Source organism: Schistocerca gregaria, chromosome 6 (genome assembly GCF_023897955.1).
Source record: "Schistocerca gregaria isolate iqSchGreg1 chromosome 6, iqSchGreg1.2, whole genome shotgun sequence".
In the NCBI taxonomy this organism is placed as follows: Eukaryota; Metazoa; Arthropoda; class Insecta; order Orthoptera; family Acrididae; genus Schistocerca; species Schistocerca gregaria.
The window spans coordinates 50286059-50309068 of record NC_064925.1 but is presented as its reverse complement, the minus strand read 5'-3'; the positions used below and the strand labels follow the sequence as shown (position 1 = coordinate 50309068).

Genomic DNA, 23010 nt, shown 5'->3' with positions numbered 1-23010 from the left:
TGGAAGGAGTGGACGCGACTGAGGCAAACGAAGTTGTCAATGTCATGGGATGGAGGCAGTCATACTTCCTGGCCTCAGAATAAGAGACGGTCCAAAGTTTTTAATTCTTTAATCTTCTTCTCCTTCTGATACGCGGGCAGTCTAAAGATCTAGGCGAGTGGAGGCCAGGACAATTGACACACCGAAATGGTGGGGTGCATGTATGTTCCTCACGAAGAGGGCATCCACAATTGCCACAAAGGGGCTCAGCCTCAAACCGTGATGACATGTGCCCGAAGTGCAAACACCGAAATCAGCGCATAAGAGGCGGGACGTAAGGTCACACGTCGCACCAGTAGTACATCACCTTTACCTTCTCCGGGAGAACGTCCCCCTCGAAGGCGAGGATAAAGGCCCCGGTTTCGATGCGACTGTCTTTGGTGCCGCACTGGACTCGCGGGACGAAATGCACGCCTCGGCAGTCCAGGTTGGCCCTGAGCTACTCATCAGATTGCAGCAGGAGGTCCCGATGAAAAATAACCACCTGCGTCCTATTCAGCTTTTTTTTTGTTTTAGGACACACAACTACAATGGTCATTAGGGCCCTGACTAATTTAGGAATGTACCGCGAGGCACAAGGTTAAAACAGCAACTAAAAGGGACAACACTATAAAAGACGTATTAACAGGCATAGGGTTAAAAACAACAGCATAATCAAACGTCCTTAAACAGGTGTCAAGTTGATAAAACGAAGAATGCGAGCAGCAGCTCCTGGGTCATCCACTAAAATGGCATCCAGAGTACATGGCAGGCCAAGATCAAGACGCAGCGTAGTAAAATCCGGACAGGTCGTTAAAATGTGACGGACCGTCAGCAATTGCCCACATGGACAGAACGGCGCCGGCGCTGCCGTCAGCAGATGGCGATGGCTGAACTGGCAGTGTCCAATTTGTAGCCAGGCCAAAACGACCTCCTCCCGCCGACGAGGACGTGAGGAGGAGGAGGAGGACGAGGACGTGGAGGACGTGGAGGAGGAGGAGGAGGACGAGGACGTGGAGGACGTGGAGGAGGAGGAGGAGGAGGAGGAGGAGGAGGAGGACGTGAGGAGGAGGAGGAGGAGGAGGAGGAGGACGTGAGGAGGAGGAGGAGGAGGAGGAGGAGGACGTGAGGAGGAGGAGGACGTGAGGAGGAGGAGGAGGAGGAGGAGGAGGAGGACGTGAGGAGGAGGAGGACGTGAGGAGGAGGACGTGAGGAGGAGGAGGAGGACGTGAGGAGGAGGAGGAGGACGTGAGGAGGAGGAGGAGGACGTGAGGAGGAGGAGGAGGAGGAGGAGGACGTGAGGAGGAGGACGTGAGGAGGAGGACGTGAGGAGGAGGACGTGAGGAGGAGGACGTGAGGAGGAGGAGGAGGACGTGAGGAGGAGGAGGAGGACGTGAGGAGGAGGAGGAGGAGGAGGAGGACGTGAGGAGGAGGACGTGAGGAGGAGGACGTGAGGAGGAGGACGTGAGGAGGAGGAGGAGGAGGAGGAGGACGTGAGGAGGAGGACGTGAGGAGGAGGAGGAGGACGTGAGGAGGAGGAGGAGGAGGAGGAGGACGTGAGGAGGAGGAGGACGTGAGGAGGAGGAGGAGGAGGACGTGAGGAGGAGGAGGACGTGAGGAGGAGGAGGAGGAGGAGGAGGACGTGAGGAGGAGGAGGACGTGAGGAGGAGGAGGAGGAGGAGGAGGACGTGAGGAGGAGGAGGAGGACGTGAGGAGGAGGAGGAGGACGTGAGGAGGAGGAGGAGGAGGACGTGAGGAGGAGGAGGAGGAGGAGGAGGACGTGAGGAGGAGGAGGAGGAGGAGGACGTGAGGAGGAGGAGGAGGAGGAGGAGGACGTGAGGAGGAGGAGGAGGAGGAGGACGTGAGGAGGAGGAGGAGGAGGAGGAGGACGTGAGGAGGAGGAGGAGGAGGACGTGAGGAGGAGGACGTGAGGAGGAGGAGGAGGAGGACGTGAGGAGGAGGACGTGAGGAGGAGGAGGAGGAGGAGGAGGAGGAGGAGGAGGACGTGAGGAGGAGGAGGAGGAGGAGGAGGAGGAGGAGGAGGACGTGAGGAGGAGGAGGAGGAGGAGGAGGAGGAGGACGGGAGGAGGAGGAGGAGGAGGAGGAGGAGGAGGACGGGAGGAGGAGGAGGAGGAGGAGGAGGAGGAGGAGGAGGACGGGAGGAGGAGGAGGAGGAGGAGGAGGAGGAGGAGGAGGACGGGAGGAGGAGGAGGAGGAGGAGGAGGAGGAGGAGGAGGAGGAGGAGGAGGAGGAGCAGGAGGACGTGAGGAGGAGGAGGAGGAGGAGGAGGAGGAGGAGGAGGAGGACGTGAGGAGGAGGAGGAGGAGGACGTGAGGAGGAGGAGGAGGAAGTGAGGAGGAGGAGGAGGAGGACGTGAGGAGGAGGAGGAGGAGGAGGAGGAGGAGGAGGACGTGAGGAGGAGGAGGAGGAGGAGGAGGAGGAGGAGGACGTGAGGAGGAGGAGGAGGAGGAGGAGGAGGAGGAGGACGTGAGGAGGAGGAGGAGGAGGAGGAGGAGGAGGACGTGAGGAGGAGGAGGAGGAGGAGGAGGAGGACGTGAGGAGGAGGAGGAGGACGTGAGGAGGAGGAGGAGGAGGAGGAGGAGGACGTGAGGAGGAGGAGGAGGAGGAGGAGGACGTGAGGAGGAGGAGGAGGAGGAGGAGGACGTGAGGAGGAGGAGGAGGAGGAGGAGGACGTGAGGAGGAGGAGGAGGAGGAGGAGGACGTGAGGAGGAGGAGGAGGAGGAGGAGGACGTGAGGAGGAGGAGGAGGAGGAGGAGGAGGACGTGAGGAGGAGGAGGAGGAGGAGGAGGAGGACGTGAGGAGGAGGAGGAGGAGGAGGAGGAGGACGTGAGGAGGAGGAGGAGGAGGAGGAGGAGGACGTGAGGAGGAGGAGGAGGAGGAGGAGGACGTGAGGAGGAGGAGGAGGAGGAGGACGTGAGGAGGAGGAGGAGGAGGAGGAGGACGTGAGGAGGAGGAGGAGGAGGAGGAGGACGTGAGGAGGAGGAGGAGGAGGAGGAGGACGTGAGGAGGAGGAGGAGGAGGAGGAGGACGTGAGGAGGAGGAGGAGGAGGAGGAGGACGTGAGGAGGAGGAGGAGGAGGAGGAGGACGTGAGGAGGAGGAGGAGGAGGAGGAGGACGTGAGGAGGAGGAGGAGGAGGAGGACGTGAGGAGGAGGAGGAGGAGGAGGACGTGAGGAGGAGGAGGACGTGAGGAGGAGGAGGACGTGAGGAGGAGGAGGACGTGAGGAGGAGGAGGACGTGAGGAGGAGGAGGACGTGAGGAGGAGGAGGACGTGAGGAGGAGGAGGACGTGAGGAGGAGGAGGACGTGAGGAGGAGGAGGACGTGAGGAGGAGGAGGACGTGAGGAGGAGGAGGACGTGAGGAGGAGGAGGACGTGAGGAGGAGGAGGACGTGAGGAGGAGGAGGACGTGAGGAGGAGGAGGACGTGAGGAGGAGGAGGACGTGAGGAGGAGGAGGACGTGAGGAGGAGGAGGACGTGAGGAGGAGGAGGACGTGAGGAGGAGGAGGACGTGAGGAGGAGGAGGACGTGAGGAGGAGGAGGACGTGAGGAGGAGGAGGACGTGAGGAGGAGGAGGACGTGAGGAGGAGGAGGACGTGAGGAGGAGGAGGACGTGAGGAGGAGGAGGACGTGAGGAGGAGGAGGACGTGAGGAGGAGGAGGACGTGAGGAGGAGGAGGACGTGAGGAGGAGGAGGACGTGAGGAGGAGGAGGACGTGAGGAGGAGGAGGACGTGAGGAGGAGGAGGACGTGAGGAGGAGGAGGACGTGAGGAGGAGGACGTGAGGAGGAGGACGTGAGGAGGAGGACGTGAGGAGGAGGACGTGAGGAGGAGGACGTGAGGAGGAGGACGTGAGGAGGAGGACGTGAGGAGGAGGACGTGAGGAGGAGGACGTGAGGAGGACGTCCAAGCTGCGGGAAGAGGTTTCAATGCCCGAAGCTTGTTGTCCCTAAGTGCATCCCAATCGGCATGCCACAGCGATAAAATGCGCCGACAAATGACCGTGCTACAATCTGATGAAGGGACACAAGAAGCCATCCGAGGCTGGAGGACCGCAGCCTTGGCCACGGCATCTGCAGCTTTGTTCCCAGGGATACCGACATGGCCAGGAACCCACATGAAGCTAACTGGAGACCCGTCCACCAGCTGCTGAAGAGAGCGTTGGATCTGGTGCTTGAAAGGGTGAACCGGATATGGATTACTGAGGCTCTGGATGGCGCTCAGAGAATCGGAGCAGATGACATAAGCAGAATGTCGGTGGCGACAGATGTAAAGAACAGCCTGGTAGAGGGCAAAGAGCTCAGCTGTGAAGACCGAACAATGGCCATGTAGCCGGTATTTGAAACTTTGTTCCCCAACAATAAAACAACACCCGACCCCGTCATTGGTCTCAGAGCCATCTGTACAAATGAAGGTCATATTAATGAACTTCGAAGTAGCCAAGGCGGCGTGTGGCTCTCGCCCACTCTAAAGGTTGCAGGGAGTGAAAAATCAAGGTGTTGAAGTAGGCGACCAATGCGAACTCCAGGGGGTAACAGGGCAAAGACATACAACCCATATTGACGGTCGAGAGAGTCGTCAAAAAAGGAACGATACAACGGGTGGTCGGGCATTGACAGTAGCCGACAGGCATAGCGTCAAAGCAGTATATCGCGCAGATAGGGGAGTGGCAATTCACTGGCTTCAGCATGAAGACTCTCAATGGGACTAGTATAAAAGGCTCTGATCGCAAGACGTAAACCCTGATGTATGGAGTTGAGGCGGTGTAAGATGGACGGCCTTGCAGAGGAGTATACGAAGCTCCCATAATCCAGCTTGGAGCGGACGATCGACCGATATAGGCGAAGTAGGATGGCTCGATCCGCTCCCCACGACATACTACTGAGAACACTGAGGATATTTAGAGTATGAGTACAACGGGCAGCAAATATGACATGTGGAGACCAGCTAAGTTTCCTGTCAAATGTAAGACCTAAAAAATTTTTGGTCTCCACGAATTGGGAGAGCAACGGGATCGAGTCGTAGGGATGGTGGGAGAAACACTTTGTAGCGCCAGAAGTTAATACAGAGCGTCTTCTCAGCAGAAAAACGGAAGCCATTGGCGACACTCCAGGAGTAAAGACGGTCAAGAAAACGCTGAAGACAGCGCTCCAGGGAACATGTACACTGTACACTGCAATAGATGGTAAAATCGTCTACGAAAAGGGAGCCTGATACATCATCTGGGAGGCAATCCATTAATGGATTGATCGCTATGGCGAAGAGAGCGAAGCTCAAAACTGAGCCCTGTGGCACCCTATTCTCCTGGCGAAAGCTGGCTGACAGGACATAACCCACACGTACCCTGAACTTTCGATCCATTAAAAAGGAACGAATAAAGAGAGGCAGGCGACCACGAAGGCCCCATGTATGCATGGTGCAGAGAATGCCCGCCCTCCAACAGGTGTCGTGAGCCTTCTCCAAATCAAAAACACAGCCGCGGTCGGGCGCTTCCGCAAGAAGTTATTCATAATGAAGGCCGACAAGGTAACCAGATGGTCAACAGCAGAGCGGTGCCTACGAAATCCACATTGTACATTAGTAAGTAGGCGTCGAGATTCAAGCAGCCAAACCAGAGTTAACCATTCGCTCCATCACCTTACAGACAACTGGTAAGCGAGGTGGGTCGATAACTGGAGGGCAAGTGCTTGTCCTTCCCCGGCTTAGGAATCGATACAACAATAGACTCGCGCCAGCATGTGGGAACATGTACCTTAATCCTGATTCGACTATAATTACGAAGAAGGAAACCTTTACCCGCAGGGGAAAGGTTCTTCAGCATCGGAATATGAATAGAATCAGGCCCTGCAGCGGAGAACCGTGACCGGGCAAGTGCATTTTCGAGTTCCCGCATGGTGAATGGGGCATTGTAACTTTTACGATTCGAGTAGCGGAAGTTAGGTGGCCTAGCCTGCTCTGCCTGTTTACGAGGGAGGAAGGCAGTGTGGTAATGAGCGGAGTTCGAAACCTCTGCGAAAAAGCGCACGAAGGCATTGGAGACATCCTCAGGTGAAACAAGGACGTCATTCGCGACTGTCAAGCCAGAAAGTGGTGAGTGGACCTTAGTGCCAGATAGCCGGCGCAGGCTACCCCAGACAACAAAAGAAGGAGTAAAACTGTTATAGGTGCTTGTGAATGCAGCCCAACTGGCTTTCTTGCTTTCTTTAATAATACGACGACACTGCTCACGTAATCGTTTATAATTGATACAATTCGCCACTGTAGGATGGCGTTTAAAGGTGCGTAAAGCACGTCGACGAGCACATAAAGTGTCTCTTCATGCTGCGGTCCACCAGGGGACCGGTACACGACTTGGAGAAGTAGTAGTGTGAGGGATGGAATATTCAGCAGCAGTGAGAATGACTTCCGTCAGGTGTGCGGCCTGACTATCGCAGCTTGTGAAGGTTTGATCCTGAAAGGTCACCCTGGAAGAGAAGAGCCCCCAGTCTGCTTTGGAAATGTTTCAACTAGTTGAGCACAGAGAGGGGGTATGATGCAGGAGATGGATAACACACGGGAAGTGGTCGCTCGAATATGTATCAGAAAGCGCATACCACTCAAACCGGCGTGCAAGTTGGGTAGTACATACAGAGAGGTCTAAATGGGAATAGGTGTGAGATGTGTCCGAAAGGAAAGTAGGGGCGCCAGTATTGAGGCAGACAAGATTGAGTTGGTTGAAAACGTCTGCTAACAGGGAACCCCTCAGGCAGGATGCTGGAGGGTCCCAAAGGGGATGGTGGGCAGGAAGTCTTCAGTTAACAAAAATGGCTCAGGTAGCTGAGCAATAATTTGCATCATGTCTGCCCTGGTAACAGCAGATGACGATGGAGTATAAACAGTACAAATGGAAAATGTAGAAGTGGGGAGAGTAATGCGGATGGTAACTGCCTGCAGGTCGGTGTGCAATGTGATGGGAACGTAGTAAATATCATCCCGGACCAGCAACATAACCCCTCCACGAGCTGGAATACCTGCCACAGGGGGTAGGTCAAAACGCACAGAGGTGTAGTGTGCGAAGGCAATTTGATCACATGGGCGTAGCTTTGTTCCCTGGAGGGCTACGACGAGCCGATGGTGCAAGCGAAGCAGCAATTTCAAGTCCTCTCGGTTGGAGCGAATGCTGCGAATATTCCAGTGAATAAGTGCCATCGTGAGAAGGAGATGATGCAAGAAGGGGTCATCTCTAAGTCGCTTCGAGCGAGCACTGCCGTCGGTAGCAGGCGGCGGACAGTCATCGCCCATTTGTTCTATAGGTTCATCGGCCATCTTGTTAAGAACGGGCAGATGTTCGGCTACCAGCGGTGCGTCCAGACGAAATGGATGACGGCCTGGGGCGGCAACCGATGTGTGGCGCAGGAGGAGAAATGGGCCGTGGCGGAGAAGGAGAACTGTGCTTCCTATGAGCCTTCTTGGAAGGTCGTTTTGTGGAAGTATTGGTCGATGGCTGGGAGTTCGAGGTACGTTGGAAGTGTGCATGGGACGTTTCCTTCTTTAAGGCCCGTGCATCTGACTTCTGGTCTTCGTCCTGGCAGAAGCTGATAAAGGTGCTTGTGTCGGAGGGGCGACGGGAGGAAGAGGAGACGTCGACCAGGCGATCTTAGCACTGGCCGAACGGACGACCGTAGTGGTGAAGGTCAGATCGCATGTCTGCATCGCCACCTCCCTGGTAGTCCGAGGAGAGGTGAGGACAGTACTGTACTTCCCCGCTGGGAGCAACGTGGGCTTTCTACTACAAATAGCTTGCGAGCAGCCGAGGTGGAGACTTTCTCTTTGACCCTAATTTCTTGGATACAGCTTTCTTCCTTGTGGATGGTCACCGTGACAGTTCACACAACGAGGAGACGGAGGTGGACAGTCTCCCTCATTGGCATCCCTGCACCAAGTGACACATTTAGCCGCATTGGAACAAGACTGGCGAGTGTGATTAAAACGCTGACACTGGTAGCAGCGAGTAGGTGTCGGGACATAGGGGCGCACAGAAATAACCTCGTAGCCCACTTTCATGAGTGACGGCAGGTGAACACTATCAAAGGTCAAGAAAAGTGCCCGGGTCGGTACAAGGTCATTGTTGACAGCTGTCACGCCCTGCTCAGCGAGGAAAGTATCTCCTCGTCAGTCAATCCGTCGAGTGATCTAGTATATACCACACCATGAGACGAATTCGGTGGGGCGAGGTGGGGCGAGGGAAAAAGTAAGACAGTGAGATGGAGAAGAACAAAGAAAGGAACCAACCAAAGGAAGGAAGGAAGAAACCAGAAGTAGTGAAAAATATGGATCATGTAACCGTCCGTCTCCGGAAGCAGGCGCCCCCCCCCCCCCCTTGAAAGGGAGGGACTCCTTTTAGTCGCCTCTTACGACACGCAGGAATACCTCGGCCTATTGTAACCCCCAGACCCAGAGGGGGGTCATTCCCTGTATTTTATCCCTGCCACCTTTAGAATTTGAAAGAGTATTCCAGTAAACATTGTCAAAAGCTTTCTCTACGTCTACAAATGCTAGATATGTAGGTTTGCCTTTCCTTAATCTATTTTCTAAGATACGTCGTAGGGTCAGTATTTCCTCATGTGTTCCAACAAATCTGCAGAATCCAATCTGGTCTTTGCCGATGTCGGCTTCTACCAATTTTTCCATTCATCTATAAAGAATTCGAGTTAGTATTTTGTAGCTGTGACTTATTAAACTTATTGTTCGGTAATTTTCACATTTATCGACATCTGCTTTCTTTGGAATTGGTATTTTTATATTCTTCTTGAATTCTGAAGGTATTTCGCCTGTCTCATACATCTTGCTCACCAGATGGTAGAGTTTTGTCAGGACTGGATCTCCCAAGGCTCTCAGTAGTTCTAATGGAATGTTGTCTACTCCCAGGGCCTTGTTTTGACTCAGGGTTTCGGTGCCCTGTCAAACTCCTCACGCAGTTTCATATCTCCCATTTCATCTTCATCCACATCCTTTTCCATTTCCATGATATTGTCGACAAGTACATCGCCCTCGTATAGACCATCTATATACTACTTCCACTTTTCTGTTTTCCCTTCTTTGCTTAGAACTGGGTTCCCACCTGAGCCCCTGATATTCACACAAGTGGTACTCTTTTCTCCAAAGGTCTCTCTAATTTTCCTGTAGGCAGTATCTTACCCCTAGTGAGATAAGCCTCTAAATCCTTACATTTGCCCTCTAGCCATCCCTGCTTAGCCATTTTGCACTTCCTGTCGATCTCATTTTTGAGACGTTTGTATTCCCTTTTATCTGCTTCATTTATTGCGTTTTTATATTTTCTCCTTTCATTAATTAAATTCAATATTTCTTCTGTTACCCAAGGCTTTCTACTAGCCCTCGTCTTTTTACTTACTTGATCCTCTGCTGCCTTCACTACTTCATCCCTCACAGCTACCCATTCTTCTTCTACTGTATTTCTTTCCCCCATTCCTGTCAATTGTTCACTTATGCTCTCCCTGAAACTCTTTACAACATCTGGTTAAGACAGTTTATCCAGGTCCCATCTCCTTAAATTCCCACCTTTTTGCAGTTTCTTCAGTTTTAATCGACAGTTCTTAACCAATAGATTGTGGTCAGAGTCCACATCTTCCTCTGAAAATGTCTTACAATTTAAAACCAGGTTCCTAAATCTCTCCAGCCTTTATGGTTCTCAAACCTGGAGCACTCGAAAACAATACCTTAAGCGACTGCTAACATTTGAAAAGAAAGTCCTCAGGAAAATATTTGGACCAGTCAGAGATCAGACTACTGGAGAATGGAGAAGACGCCATAACACTGAATTAGAAGAGCTGTACAAGGAGCCTAACATCTTGGGAGTTATGAGAATCAAAAGACTGCAATGGGCTGGACATGTTAGAATGGAGGCAACAAGATGGCCCAAAATCAGAATGGACTCGATCCTGTCAGGCAGCAGACCAGTGTCAAGACCTAGAAAGAGGTGGATCGATGGAGTGAGAGAAGACCTGTTGCAGCTGGGAGTCACGGAATACTGGAGACAGATAGCAGAAGACACAGACAGATGCAGAGCTCTAACTGTGGTGGGGCGCGGTCCTCTGGACCTGATCGCATGAATGAATGAATGAATGAATGAATGAATGAATGAATGAATGATTCCTAAATCTGTCTTCCCATTATATGATCTATCTGATACCTTCTAGTATCTCCAGGATTCTTCCACGTATACAACTTTCTTTTATGATTCTTGAACCAAGTGTTAGCTATGATTAATTTATGCTCTGTGCAAAACTCTACCCGACGGCTTCCTCTCATTTCTCTCTTTCAATCCATATTCACCTACTGTTTCCTTCTCTTCCTTCTCCTACTGACGAATTCCAGTCACCCATGACTTAAAGTTTCGTCTCCCTTCACTACCTGAATAATTTCTTTTATCTCATCATACATTTCATCAATTTCTTCATCCTCTGCAGAGTTAGTTGGCATATAAACTAACTACTGTAGTAGACATGGGCTTCATGTCTATCTTGGCCACAATAATGCGTTCACTATGCTGTTGGTAGTAGCTTACTCGCACTCCTATTTTTTATTCATTGTTACCCCTATTTGATTTTGTATTTATAACCCTATATTCACTTGACCAAAAGTCAGGTTCCTCCTGCCACCGAACTTCACTAATTCCCACTATATCTAACTTCAACCTATCCATTTCCCTTTTTAAATTTTCTAACCTACCTGCCCCATTAAGGGATCTGACATTCCACATTCCGATCCATAGAACGCCGTTCTCTTTCTCCTGGTAAGGACGTCCTCTTGAGTAGTCCCCACCCGAAGATCCGAATGGGGGACTATTTTACCTGCGGAATATTTTACCTAAGAGGATGCCATCATTTAACCATACAGTAAAGCTGCATGCCCTTGGGAAAAATTACGGCTGTAGTTTCCCTTTGCTTTCAGCCATTCGCAGTACCAGCACAGCAAGGCCGTTTTGGTTAGTGTTGCAATTCCAGATCAGTCAATCATCCAGACTGTTGCCCCTGCAACTACTGAAAAGGCTCCTGCCCCTCTTCAGGAACCACACGTTTGTCTGGCCTCTCAACAGATACCCCTCCGTTGTGGTTGTACCTACGGTACGGCCATCTGTAAGACTGAGGCACGCAAGCCTCCCCACCAACGGTAAGGTCTATGGTTCATGGGGGGGGGGGGGGGGGGGGCAGGAAACTAACTTAAATTGGTTAAATTATGTCAGTTTGAGCCCTGTTTATAATTTAAGAGTGTTGTTTAACTTGATTCCTTAATCTGTTTACTCAGGATGAAGCCGAGTTCAGGTTTACTGTCTGTTGTTTATTTGAAGCTATGTGAGCTCATTTTATTTAGCTCGTCTTTAATGAAAGTAGCTTCAGTAATCTCAGTTTAAAATCACTTAACATTGCTGAAGTTTTCTGTCTGTACCACAGTTACTCCTGTCTGTTAGGTTGAGCACAGTTTGTAAACTACCAGTATTATTTTGGCTGGTTTTGTCAAATTACTTTTACTGCTTGTTGAAGCCAGTTGGGTGTTTCCTTTAAAATTTATTTACACTTTTTTTACCGTTGTCCATTTAAATGTTTTTGTAGCAGGTCATTGCCTATTGAGATCTGATCAATGAATTTTATTGATATTTTGTTATTAAACTATTATTATTGATTTGTTAGAGAACTGTTCTATACAGTAATGTCCGAGTTCGTACTATGTTCAAACAGAACCACCGGAGTTGGGTTAAACTCTACATAATGTTATCAAGAGAAATCAAGTTAAATTGTTCAGTCGCTAATTCTAAATCCGTCTGTATAGGGAGAACTATCATAAACAAGCAAAGAGCCACTCAGCCTGAAGAGGAGCTTCTCGCACTAAAGCACTGGCATTCGCATTACCATAGCCAGGAAACTGACAAAAATTGTACTTTGCTGATGGTACCCACGAGCAAAAGAGTTTCGTTTGAAACCGCATTTTGAATGTAATCAAGGGTTAACGAAGCGATGAAATACGTTTTACCTCACACCTTTGCGTAATGTGAAGACAGGACTAAAAATGTAGCGAATCTGCCTCTACAGGCTAACGTGACAAATTCAACGCAGTTTCGTCGAAACATTGCCAGCTAAAATTATTCAGAATCGTTTTATCTGATTACCCCAGTGTAGAGCCTTTCGACAACTGCTAAAGGATAATGCCATGTCAGATCTCTGTGCTACGCAGTGGCTATATGATAGAAACTGTAGAAATCTATACATTTTCAAATATGCAGGCGCATTTGTCTCTACGGAAAAATTCTAGCCAAGAGGAAGCCAGATGCACGACGATCTAACAGGATAATTCTTAAGAAGCGGAGAATCAGCCACGAAATATAAAATGGTCGTCCACTACCTATCCAATATTATTTGTAACCTCTGCTGAGAGATTAACTAGAGGAATTTAAGGATGTTCTGCGCGATTTATTCGTAATAAGCTCGAGAACAAACCGGAATGGCAGACCTCAAGGCTGAGAGCCACACACTAAAAATATCCCGAGTTGCTAAGAATCTAACTGTACTACTTTCTCCAAGATCTCGCGGTATGCCCACATTCGGTCAGATGCTTAGGGCACAGACCATTATTCTTTTCGCATACCACACACATGGGTGACACCAGGTGAAACACAGCAAGATGGAATCCTTTCACCTGCTCTTATTGCACTCCTTTTTCATTTTGGAGTTATTTATACGCATTAGGTATGCGCAGTACGCACCTAAATTTGACAAAACACTATTCACACACAGTTTCATACGAATTTATTAGTCGTTTGATAATTTTTGATCCTATGGTTCCCATAATGTATTTAATTTTCCTGGAAAATTTATTTTTTGAAAGTAATGAATAATTGAGCTTATATCTATGTGTAAAGACAGTTTGATTTATTGATTGAGGTGGGTTATGGGAATCAGTCCCACGATTCAAAAGTTACTTGTGTAAGTAAAAGTAGGCAGATCCAGTAGGAGGGATCAAACTATCAAGGGAGGAAGCCGAAAACAAAGTCAGTAAAAGCCATAAAAGGATGGGTCAAATCTAAAACCTGCAATAACAGAGGGATTAAAAAAGTTGTCTTTGCAAGAGAAGTAGTCATTGCACGGGTCCTAAACCAAGAATACGCGGAGAGGCTCAAACCACAAGCATCTTGCTCTTGCTCCAGAAGTTAAGTAAAAACTTAAATGAAAATAAAAACATCTTTCGTGTAGGAAACTTAGGACCAGTTCAACGATCCATGAATCATCTGCTGATATTAAAGACAACTATTCTGGAATGGTACTCAGTATGAAGGGCTAACAGGAGGCGACAGTCCAGTATACGGGATATAGTTAGTCTGGTCCCACAGCCACATTGTGGGGATGGCTCGTAATGCAAAAGAGAACAATGGATGAGCCCAGTATGGTGGTTGTGTGGACTGTCACAGAGGAGTGGAAGAAAGATGGCTAAAGTGCAGTAGTCTTTCTGGTTGTGAAGATTTTATTATTGAGAGCAGTAGCACACCAAATGTAATTCCACTTTTAGGAAAAGAAAGAATTGATATGTACCCACATATCTGCCCCTGGAATCATGAAAGAGAATGGGTTAAGTACCTGCCTCTGTAGCCACAGTCAGCCAGATACCCCCTGACATGACTTGAAGGGGGGGGGAAGAGAGATTTTCTAGAGAGAGAGAGAGAGAGAGAGAGAGAGAGAGAGAGAGAGAGAGAGAGAGAGAGAGCGCAGATGGCACAGCCTAGGGCAGAGATAAGGTCATGGATAGAGACCAAAGGGTGACGGGAGTAGCATTGGTCTGTAGCCCACAAGCACCTCTGAGTCTGTAGATATTAAAACACTGTGGATGGCGGCCTGAGAAAAAATGGAGAGTCCTGTTAATAGTGAGCAGCTGTGCTGTGAACGCACTGCACAATCCCAGTAATAAGTCAGTAGGAGACTTGAAAGCATATCCTGCCTTATCTATTATTTTAGAGCTATTAGCTTAGAGCTATTAGCTTAGAGCTATTAGCTTAGAGCTATTAGCTTAGAGCTATTAGCTTAGAGCTATTAGCTTAGAGCTATTAGCTTAGAGCTATTAGCTTAGAGCTATTAGCTTAGAGCTATTAGCTTAGAGCTATTAGCTTAGAGCTATTAGCTTAGAGCTATTAGCTTAGAGCTATTAGCTTAGAGCTATTAGCTTAGAGCTATTAGCTTAGAGCTATTAGCTTAGAGCTATTAGCTTAGAGCTATTAGCTTAGAGCTATTAGCTTAGAGCTATTAGCTTAGAGCTATTAGTTTAGAGCTATTAGTTTAGAGCTATTAGTTTAGAGCTATTAGTTTAGAGCTATTAGTTTAGAGCTATTAGTTTAGAGCTATTAGTTTAGAGCTATTAGTTTAGAGCTATTAGTTTAGAGCTATTAGTTTAGAGCTATTAGTTTAGAGCTATTAGTTTAGAAGATGGTAGCAGCCTGGAACTCTTCAAGGAATGAACTGACAAGACGCTGGATATCGTAGGGGCGACAGATCTTAGGACCCTGGAACAGGTCGGTTATAATCCATGGTCGAGGCAGCATCCAAGAGCGGCGTGGGTCGAAAGTACACAGTGCGCTATCTCGTGAATGGAGACAGATCCCAACAGAGGGACGTCTGACGCATTCCAAACAGCAGTCCCACCCAATGGCAGGTAACAGGAGGGAGACATCCCTAGTGTGCAAAAAATGGAGTACACAGAATTGTGAGGGAATCGGCTAAAGGTGATTTCATAAAAAACCTGAAGCTGGCTCTGATGAATTTTTAGAGGGAGAATACCCACTTCTGCGAGGAGAGTGTCGGCAGGACTAGTGCAAAAGGCACTGATAGCCAGATGCACCTCGAAGTGGTGCACAGGGTCAAGTAGTTTCAGAGTGGAAGGTGCTGTCGAGACCAACCTGACATGATCTAGTCTAGACAAAACCAGAGCATAGTACAGATGGAAAAGAGGAGCACATTATGCACCTGAAGATGGGTGGGCCAGGAGGCAGAGAGCATTAAGTTTCCACCTGCAGGTAGTCTTCAGGTGGTGAATATGGGGCAGCCACATAAGAAATAATGCTTAAGAAACGGGGCTGTGCTAAAACATCAAGGTGCTGGTTGCCTAAATTTGTGGATTGGGATGTACAGTGGGTCGACTGCAAAATGGCATAACCCGCATTTTGAGGGGAAGAAACTAGAATCCATGGGAGATTGCCCACCCAGAGGCTCCTCATATGGCATTTGGAGCTGGCATTCAGCAGATGCTACCGAGTGGATGCTGCACCGGATGCAAAAATCTGTCATCATAAAACGATGGTGTAACCAGAGGACCAACAGAGCTTACAAGCCCATTGATGGCAATGACAAAGACACTTAACACAGAACGCTATGGGAGACAGTCTTCCTGGATCTGAAGGGTGCTGACAAGTGCCATCTCGAACCTGGAAGATTAAGTGGGCTAAAAACTCAATCTGCAGGCGGCCCGGTAAACGGGTCACAGAGGGGTAATTAAAATGTGATGGCACCAAACTTTGTGTGTTACGTATGAAAAAGACCACTACTATTGTTCGCATCTTGTAAGAAGGCTCAGTTTTCAGCAGTTCTGCGCGTCCCCCTCCACTATCCACTGGTGGCCAATGATATTCATTCTCTTTCTGAGGAGTTAGAGTGTTACAGCTAGAGAGAGAGAATCTCGCTCCTACATACTGCATCGCTGTCGCATTCCTTGACAACCGCATAATTCATTCAACTATCAATGTTTTCCCCTTGCAGCAACATAGCTGTTAATGTGTATCTTGTAAATGTTTAAGTGCCATTATAAAAGTTAGGTGATGACAATCGTGAAGTGCTTCACAGGCAGGCGAGGAGGATCATTTACAGCATTTATGACTTTCAAACGTGAATTTTAAAGCAGGTCCTCTACTTTGGCCAATGGGAAACACTAGAACGGACTCCAGAACCATGTGGTGTCGCCAAGAGAACTGTAAAGAGAATTGTGAAGGAAAGTGTCAGAGCTGTAGGAATCTTAGAAACCGTGAATGATGGATGAGTGCACGACATAACAAAAACGTGTTACAGTTATGCAGACTTCAATGGTAAGCGCTTCATCAAGGTAAAGAAATTTAATATACGTTGGTTCCAGATATTTTAAGAAATTTTTTTTAGTTCGAAGACGTGATGTAGGTGCAGCATGAACTATATCAAATATAAAGATCCACGATGCAAGAGAAGGAGGTAGTTCAACAATGTGTTACCTTGATGAAAAATGGGTTTATTATAATCATTCCAATAAGATCTGTTGGAAAATGAGTGAGTGTACTGGCGGGTTTAAAGTTCTCACAGGGATAGGTTCTCTCGTATTCTGCATGCTGATTCTTCTTCTGGTTTTATTTCCCAGAATAAACTTGTACTTACGTGCAAGAAAAACAGCACTGATTTGCACTCGGCAATGAACGCTGTGAGTTTCGGGACTTGATTCACAATTCTTGTCATACCTTGCTTCGAAGACGGCCATTGCCAGTTATAATTCAACTATTATAGAAAAAACAAGTACAAACGCCAGGAAAGAGGATATTTCCCCCAGCTTAAAAATTCTAAGCACCGTAGAAACCAGACTCGTGGCGATCTCCTGCAGCTCGTTAATGTATACTGTACGAGTGATGACTCACAACCTTGACCTCCTTGCTCTTAAATGTGATCTCTCACATGTTTGCGTTTACCCACGTGTCACCGTCATTGTAGCCCTATGGAATTAATTTGGGCAAAGGGTTTTAAGGCTATATGGGAGAAAAAAAACAGAACATTCAAGATAACAGTGAATCGCTTGTGCATGACGCAATAATGACGCAACAGACAACGTACCACCTGTAGCGTGTGCACAGTGTGTGGCATGCTGAAAAGCTTCAGAAAGAAATTGACAGGGAAGTGATTATGAATATAAGCCTTGAACCTGTCATGGTAAATCGATCGAGGTGTCACAGTTATCACATTGGACTCGCATTCCGGAGGACAACGATTCAATCCCGTGGCCGGCAATCCTGATGTAGGTTTCCCGTGATTTCCCTAAATTGCTTCAGGCAAACGTCAGGATGGTTCCTTTGAAAGGGCAAGGCCGACTTCCTTTCCCATCCTTCCCTAATCCAATGAGACCGATGACCTCGCTGTTTGGTCTCACGTAAATTTAAAATCAGATTGTTCGGAAAGACAAACAAAAGTGACGATGGTATTACGATGTAGACTTTGGAACAAAGTAATGATATTTCTTTGTTTTGAAGAGTCGTGGTTTAAAAAATGTGTCAACATACCAATTGCATACATAATGACAACTTCCTAGCCTTTTTGATTAGGACTTTGTATCCTTTTCATTATGCAGACTATAATGTTCAACATATTGCCCAAGGAGAAGTTAAGCTTCTTCCATCACTTTGTAAACCCCTGTCATTTTTCGAGGAATGAACTGGATAAGGCCCTAAAAATGAATTGTCGAGGTATAGGTGGTTTTCGATGTTATCGGTCAGATTCCCTGGATTTATTCGCAGATGATGGTTAATTGTTCGCTTGTTCAATGGATTATAAATGCCGTCTCTCACTGTAATATCGAACGTGTTAGTTTTCATTGTTAATGGGAATTATGAAAATAAACTATGACAACTGACTAACCATTTTTACGAGTCTTTTACATTTGTCTTGTCTACCACTAATTCTTTTTTACACCCACATGTCACAGCCAGTCACAGCCAGTCACAGTCAGTCACAGCCAGTCACACACACGAGATTTTTCACTCTGCATCGGAGTGTGCGCTGATATGAATCTTCCTGGCAGATTAAAACTGCCGGACCGACACTCGAACTCGGGACCTTTGCGTTTCGCAGCCAAGTGCTGTAACAACTGAGCCACCCAAACACGGCTCATGTCCCGTCCTCACAGCTTTGCTTCTGACAGTACCAGAGACAGATGATAAAGATATTAGAATACAGTTAAATATTTTCAATATGTATAATAAATGTCTAAGAATGGAGACAACCCCTAATGGCAATGCCAGGTCACAGACTTTCTCAAAAGATCCCGAACTAGAAGCCAACTGAAAAATATTGGAAGACATCAGAAGAGGGGTATGTTTGTGATTTCGAAACAGCGACAACCTAGTCCTTTAAAGGAAGGAGGTTGTGTCGGTTTATCAAGAACCATCGCACGTGTACTGTTTTCGTAAAGTAAAGGCAGTGTTGCAACATGAGGTTTGAGCTGAGCAGTGAGGCTTGTATACTTTCGTTGCCCTGGTGAGGGGGGGATGACTGAAGAGACTGCATGTAAGGCATGTTTATGTGAGAACTGGAACTGGTCGTTGGGATTTGATAGAGAAAGTGGGAGCAATCAACATTAATTACAAAGTGCTGAGTGTACACTAGTAGAAATTCTAGAAATCAGTTTACAGTAATTTTAAGAACTTTCTTCAATGAGACACGTAGCGCAGTATTAAGTTTGCACATGGACCCAGTATCACTAGACTACAACTGAAGGCACGCTGTTCATGAAGTCCAATAACGGAGGATCCAAGTTATAACACACTACAATTGTTCTCATATACTAACCGGAAGTATTACTCTTGTCATCAGCAAGTTCGTTGTCGCTGGTCTGGGAGACGGCGATTTCCTCTTCATCTGAGCAAGACTGCAAACAAAGAAAGATGGCATTATTCAGTACCTGAGCTACAGCTGTAGTTGCATCAACTTTGTACCATTGTCATTTACACACAGGAAAGGAAGCCCCTATGTAAAAGAAGAGCTAAATACATAATGTCAACTGAACACTTCTTATCAAAGTTCTTATGTAATGCTGTATTGCACTACCAGAGCTTTTTTATTATGTTTTGAGGGCGCAAAATTGTTACGGTCATAAGTGCACATTCTGTGAATTAGTGAAGAGTAAAAAACCGATTTTTAAATCGGCTGTAATGGGATCGAAATTCTCGAAGGAGGGAAACTAAAAACGAAAGGAAATCTGGGAGAACTGCTGTTGAAGGGAGGTTTTCCCCGAGAAAGAGCTTCAAATGACCGATGTCATCTCACAGACACAAACTCAAGGACGCGATCGGCTGAGTGCGTGTCATCGGCTAAAAGGGAAGACAGATCAGGCGACAGCTGTAAACTAGCGTGTAGCGGATTAAAATAGGGTTGGTTGGTTGATTGGGGTTGAAGGGATCAAACAGCAAGGCCATCAGTCCCTTGTTCCAAATGTGGTCCATTAAGACAGTGACATCTCAAAAGTCAGAAAGATAAAAGAGAAAAGGCTAAAAAACGTAGAAGTGCAGTCGTGTCATCAATGGTAAAAACAAAATGAGGGAAGTCAGCAAAAAAAGAGAGCTACCTCAAGGCTATGCTAGAAATATCCCACCTTTGAAACAGTAGAGGTAAGACTATCTGCTATTTAAAAGCGTTCAACCGCTAGAATGTAGAAGTGCGTATGGGAGAAGGAGACTAACCAATTCTAAAAAGTGATAAAAACAGAGTAAAACAGAAAGAAAAGGGAATCTTGGCCAGGGAGGAGAGTCGGGAATCCCCAAACACAGCTTACAGTGGGAGACACGCCAACCCTCACCTCCCTGCCCCAACACCACAGTGTGATTAAAAACTTAAAGCTGAGAATAAAAACCACTTTCACGGAGGAAACTAAGAACTAGTTCGACCATCTGGGAATCGTCAGCCAACATTAAAGGTAAAGTGCGGGGAAGTCTGTACTTAGTACGCAGAGCCAAAAGAAGGAGGCATTCCACCAAAATGTGGGCTACTGACTGGAAGGCTCCACAACCACAAAGTGGGGGTGGCTCATTAAGCAAAAGGAAACCATGGGTCAGCCTGGTATGGCCGATGCAGAGACGACACAGGATGGTTGAAGCCTTTCGGAAAAGGCGAAAGGAAGAACGCCATGGGACTTGTGTCACTATAACCGCAAGAAGTTTGTTTAGGGAGGTAGACTCAAGAGTTGGCCCATAATTGTGCGAAGTGGGATTTGATGTGAAGCTGTAAATCCCCTGCAGGAGGGATTACAGAAAGGGGGGGGGGGTGTAAGTGACTGCTCCCCCAACCAAACGATCAGCAAGATTACTTGGGATACCCACATGGCCAGGGACCCAAAGGTAGTGAACGGAACAAGAAGCGCAGTGAAGATCGGCGAGATAGTCCTGGATGGCAGAGACCAAGGGATGGCGAGAAAAATACCGGTCAATGGCCAGAACGCCACTCTGAGTGTACATAACAAAACACTGTGGTGTTGGACTGTTTAATAAAGGTAAGGGCCTGGGAAATTGCCATCAATTCCACAGTAAACACCCCACATGTAGGTGGCTGGAGATGGTTTTCCGTGCCAACAGAGGACGTGAAGGCATATCCCACACGATCAGCAGATTTAGAGCCATCAATGTAAAAAACTCCCATAAAATTCGGTGGAAGAAACAGCGGAACACCATCGGGAGAATGGACTCTTTCGGACCTCAGCGGAGATTCAGGGCCGAGGAACTAACCAAGGGTGAGAGGGGGGGGGGGGTGTTAGGGAGGGAGTGTGGGAGACAAAGAAGGAAGCTGAAAATCACGGCAAAGAGACGCAAGGCGGAGCCCAACCGGTAAACCCGCCTGCGAGAATCAGGTGCGTGACGTCCATGGTCTGGGAACAGGATAAAATAGGAAGGTTGAATGAAGGAGGACTGGACACTGAGTGCATAAGACACCAGAATTTGGGACCACCGAACAGAAAAGGGGGGGGGGGGGGGATCCCAGCTTCAACCAGAAGACTATCAACAGGGCTAGTAGGGAAGGCACCAGTGGCCAAATGGATACCACGATGGCGGACCAGATCCAACTGGTGCAGTGTGGAAGGAGCAGCCGAACCATGAACTTGACAACCATAGTCCAAGTGCTTGTGACGATGTCCAGCAAAGTCCTGGACGAAACGTCAGGAGCAGAGCAGTTTCTTAGACCACGACCTCAGATCCCGAAAGGTTTACCAGCAGCTATGTCATCTGGTCGTGAAAGCCTTTTTTCAACGCCTATAGGAAACAAGTTCTAGGCACAGTTGTTAGATCGGTTACTGCTGCTAGAACAGCAGGTTATCAAGATTTGAGTTTGAGTGTGCTGTTATAGTCGGCGCACGTGCGATGGGACACATCTCCAAGGTAGTGATGAAGTGGGGATTTTCCCGTACGATCTTTTCACGGGTGTACCGTGGATATCAAGAATCTGGTAAAACATCAAATCTCCGACATCGCTGCGGCCGGAAAAAGATCCTGCAAGAATGGGGCCAACGACAACTGAAGAGACTCGTTCAACGTGACTGAAATGCAACCCATCCGCGAATTGCTGCAGATTTCCATGCTACGCCATCAACAAGTGTCAGCGTGCGAACCATTCAACGAAACATTGTCGATATGGGCTTTCGGAGCCGAAGGACCACTCCTGTACCATTGACTGCATGACAAAGCTTTATACCTCGTCTGAGCCTGTCAACACCGACATTGGACTGTTTATGACTGGAAACATTTCGTCTGGTCGAACGAGTCTCATATTGCATCGAACGGATAGGCGTGCACAAGTATGAAGAACTCGAATTCATGGACCCTGCATCTCAACAGGGGATGTGCAAGCTGGTGGAGGCTCTAATGGTGGGGGCGTGTGCAGTTTGAGTGATATGGGACCCATGATACGTCCAGATATGACACTGACAGGTGACACGCACATTAACGTCCCGTCTGATGAACTGCATCACTATGTCCATTGTGCATTCCGACAGACTTGGGAAATTCCAGCAGAACAGTGCTACACCCCACACATCCAGAAATGCTACAAAGTGGCTCCAAGAACACATTTCTGGGTTCAAACACTTCCGCTGGCCACCAAACTCGCCAGACATGTATATTGAGCATATCTGGGATGCCTTGTAACGTGCTGTTCAGAAGAGATCTCCATCCCCTTCTTACTCTTACAGATTTGCGGACAGCCATGCAGGATTCATTGTGTCGATACCCTGCAGCACTACTTCAGACATTTGTTTGAATCCATGCCACGTCGCGCTGCGGCACTTCCGCTTGCTCACGGGGGCCTTACACAATATTTGGCAGGTGTACCAGTTTCTTTGGCTCTTCAGTATAAGTACACTGTGTGTACAAGTGCAGACTGTGACGCAGGAACGACGAAATACAGCACTGTGTGTGGCCGTGGATTTGGCTCGGATAATCCATGCAGTTAAGGCATGGAACGTGAAAAAATTAACGAATGTTTCAATGCGAAATATGTATTCCTATTGTAGGGAAAAAGGATATGCAAACTAACTTTATACCGACAGAACATCCAATTAGGTAACATACTACTATTCGACCAGAAAATACGAAGGTTAGGGAGTCACAAACAACATTTTAAGAGAGTAATATGGACGTATAACCGAGGATCCCCAGAAAGAGTGTACCATAGCGACACCGCCGTACAGTATCTGCATATTAATCAATTCTTGTCTTATGGAACGCACTCTATAACCGGAAGATAATTAATTATTTTGATGTAAACAGGAGGCTAAGTCGTGTGGCTCTGGTATCCAACATACGTGATCAGGGCTTTCGCTACATTTGACTTCTACTAGTCGATACGTCTCAGCGTTGAAGTTATTCTGGGTTCTGGGACATGCTGCACATTCACCAATAAATTCGCATAAAGTTGTCGTGGTATGTTTGGTTCCGGAAAGAGACGATCGTGTAACACAGAACTCGTGCATGTCAGTATTTAAAATAAAGTTCATTGAAGACAAACTGCCTCAGTAATAGAATTTTCTATGTTCTCTGAAGTCTGAAAAATTATTTGCTGTACTGTGAGTAACGCTGTTTTCTTGCTAAGCAGTGTAGAAACTGTGTGGAAAGCCCTTAGGGTCCTAGTCTTTAAAGGAATCCCTTCACTGCGAGGTTGCAAGTTCAGTCTTT

At 47.8% G+C, this 23010-nt stretch overlaps 1 protein-coding gene across 2 annotated transcripts in view; it reads right to left on the bottom strand.

The window, feature by feature from the left end:
- LOC126278446 (uncharacterized) overlaps nucleotides 1-23010 on the bottom strand; it is a 46154-nt gene that overhangs the window by 7261 nt on the left and 15883 nt on the right. For both annotated transcript variants that reach the window (XM_049978563.1, XM_049978564.1), the window contains exon 2: nucleotides 18644-18722. In XM_049978563.1, the coding sequence (XP_049834520.1) occupies nucleotides 18644-18722 (79 nt within the window). The remainder of the gene's footprint in view (nucleotides 1-18643; nucleotides 18723-23010) is intronic.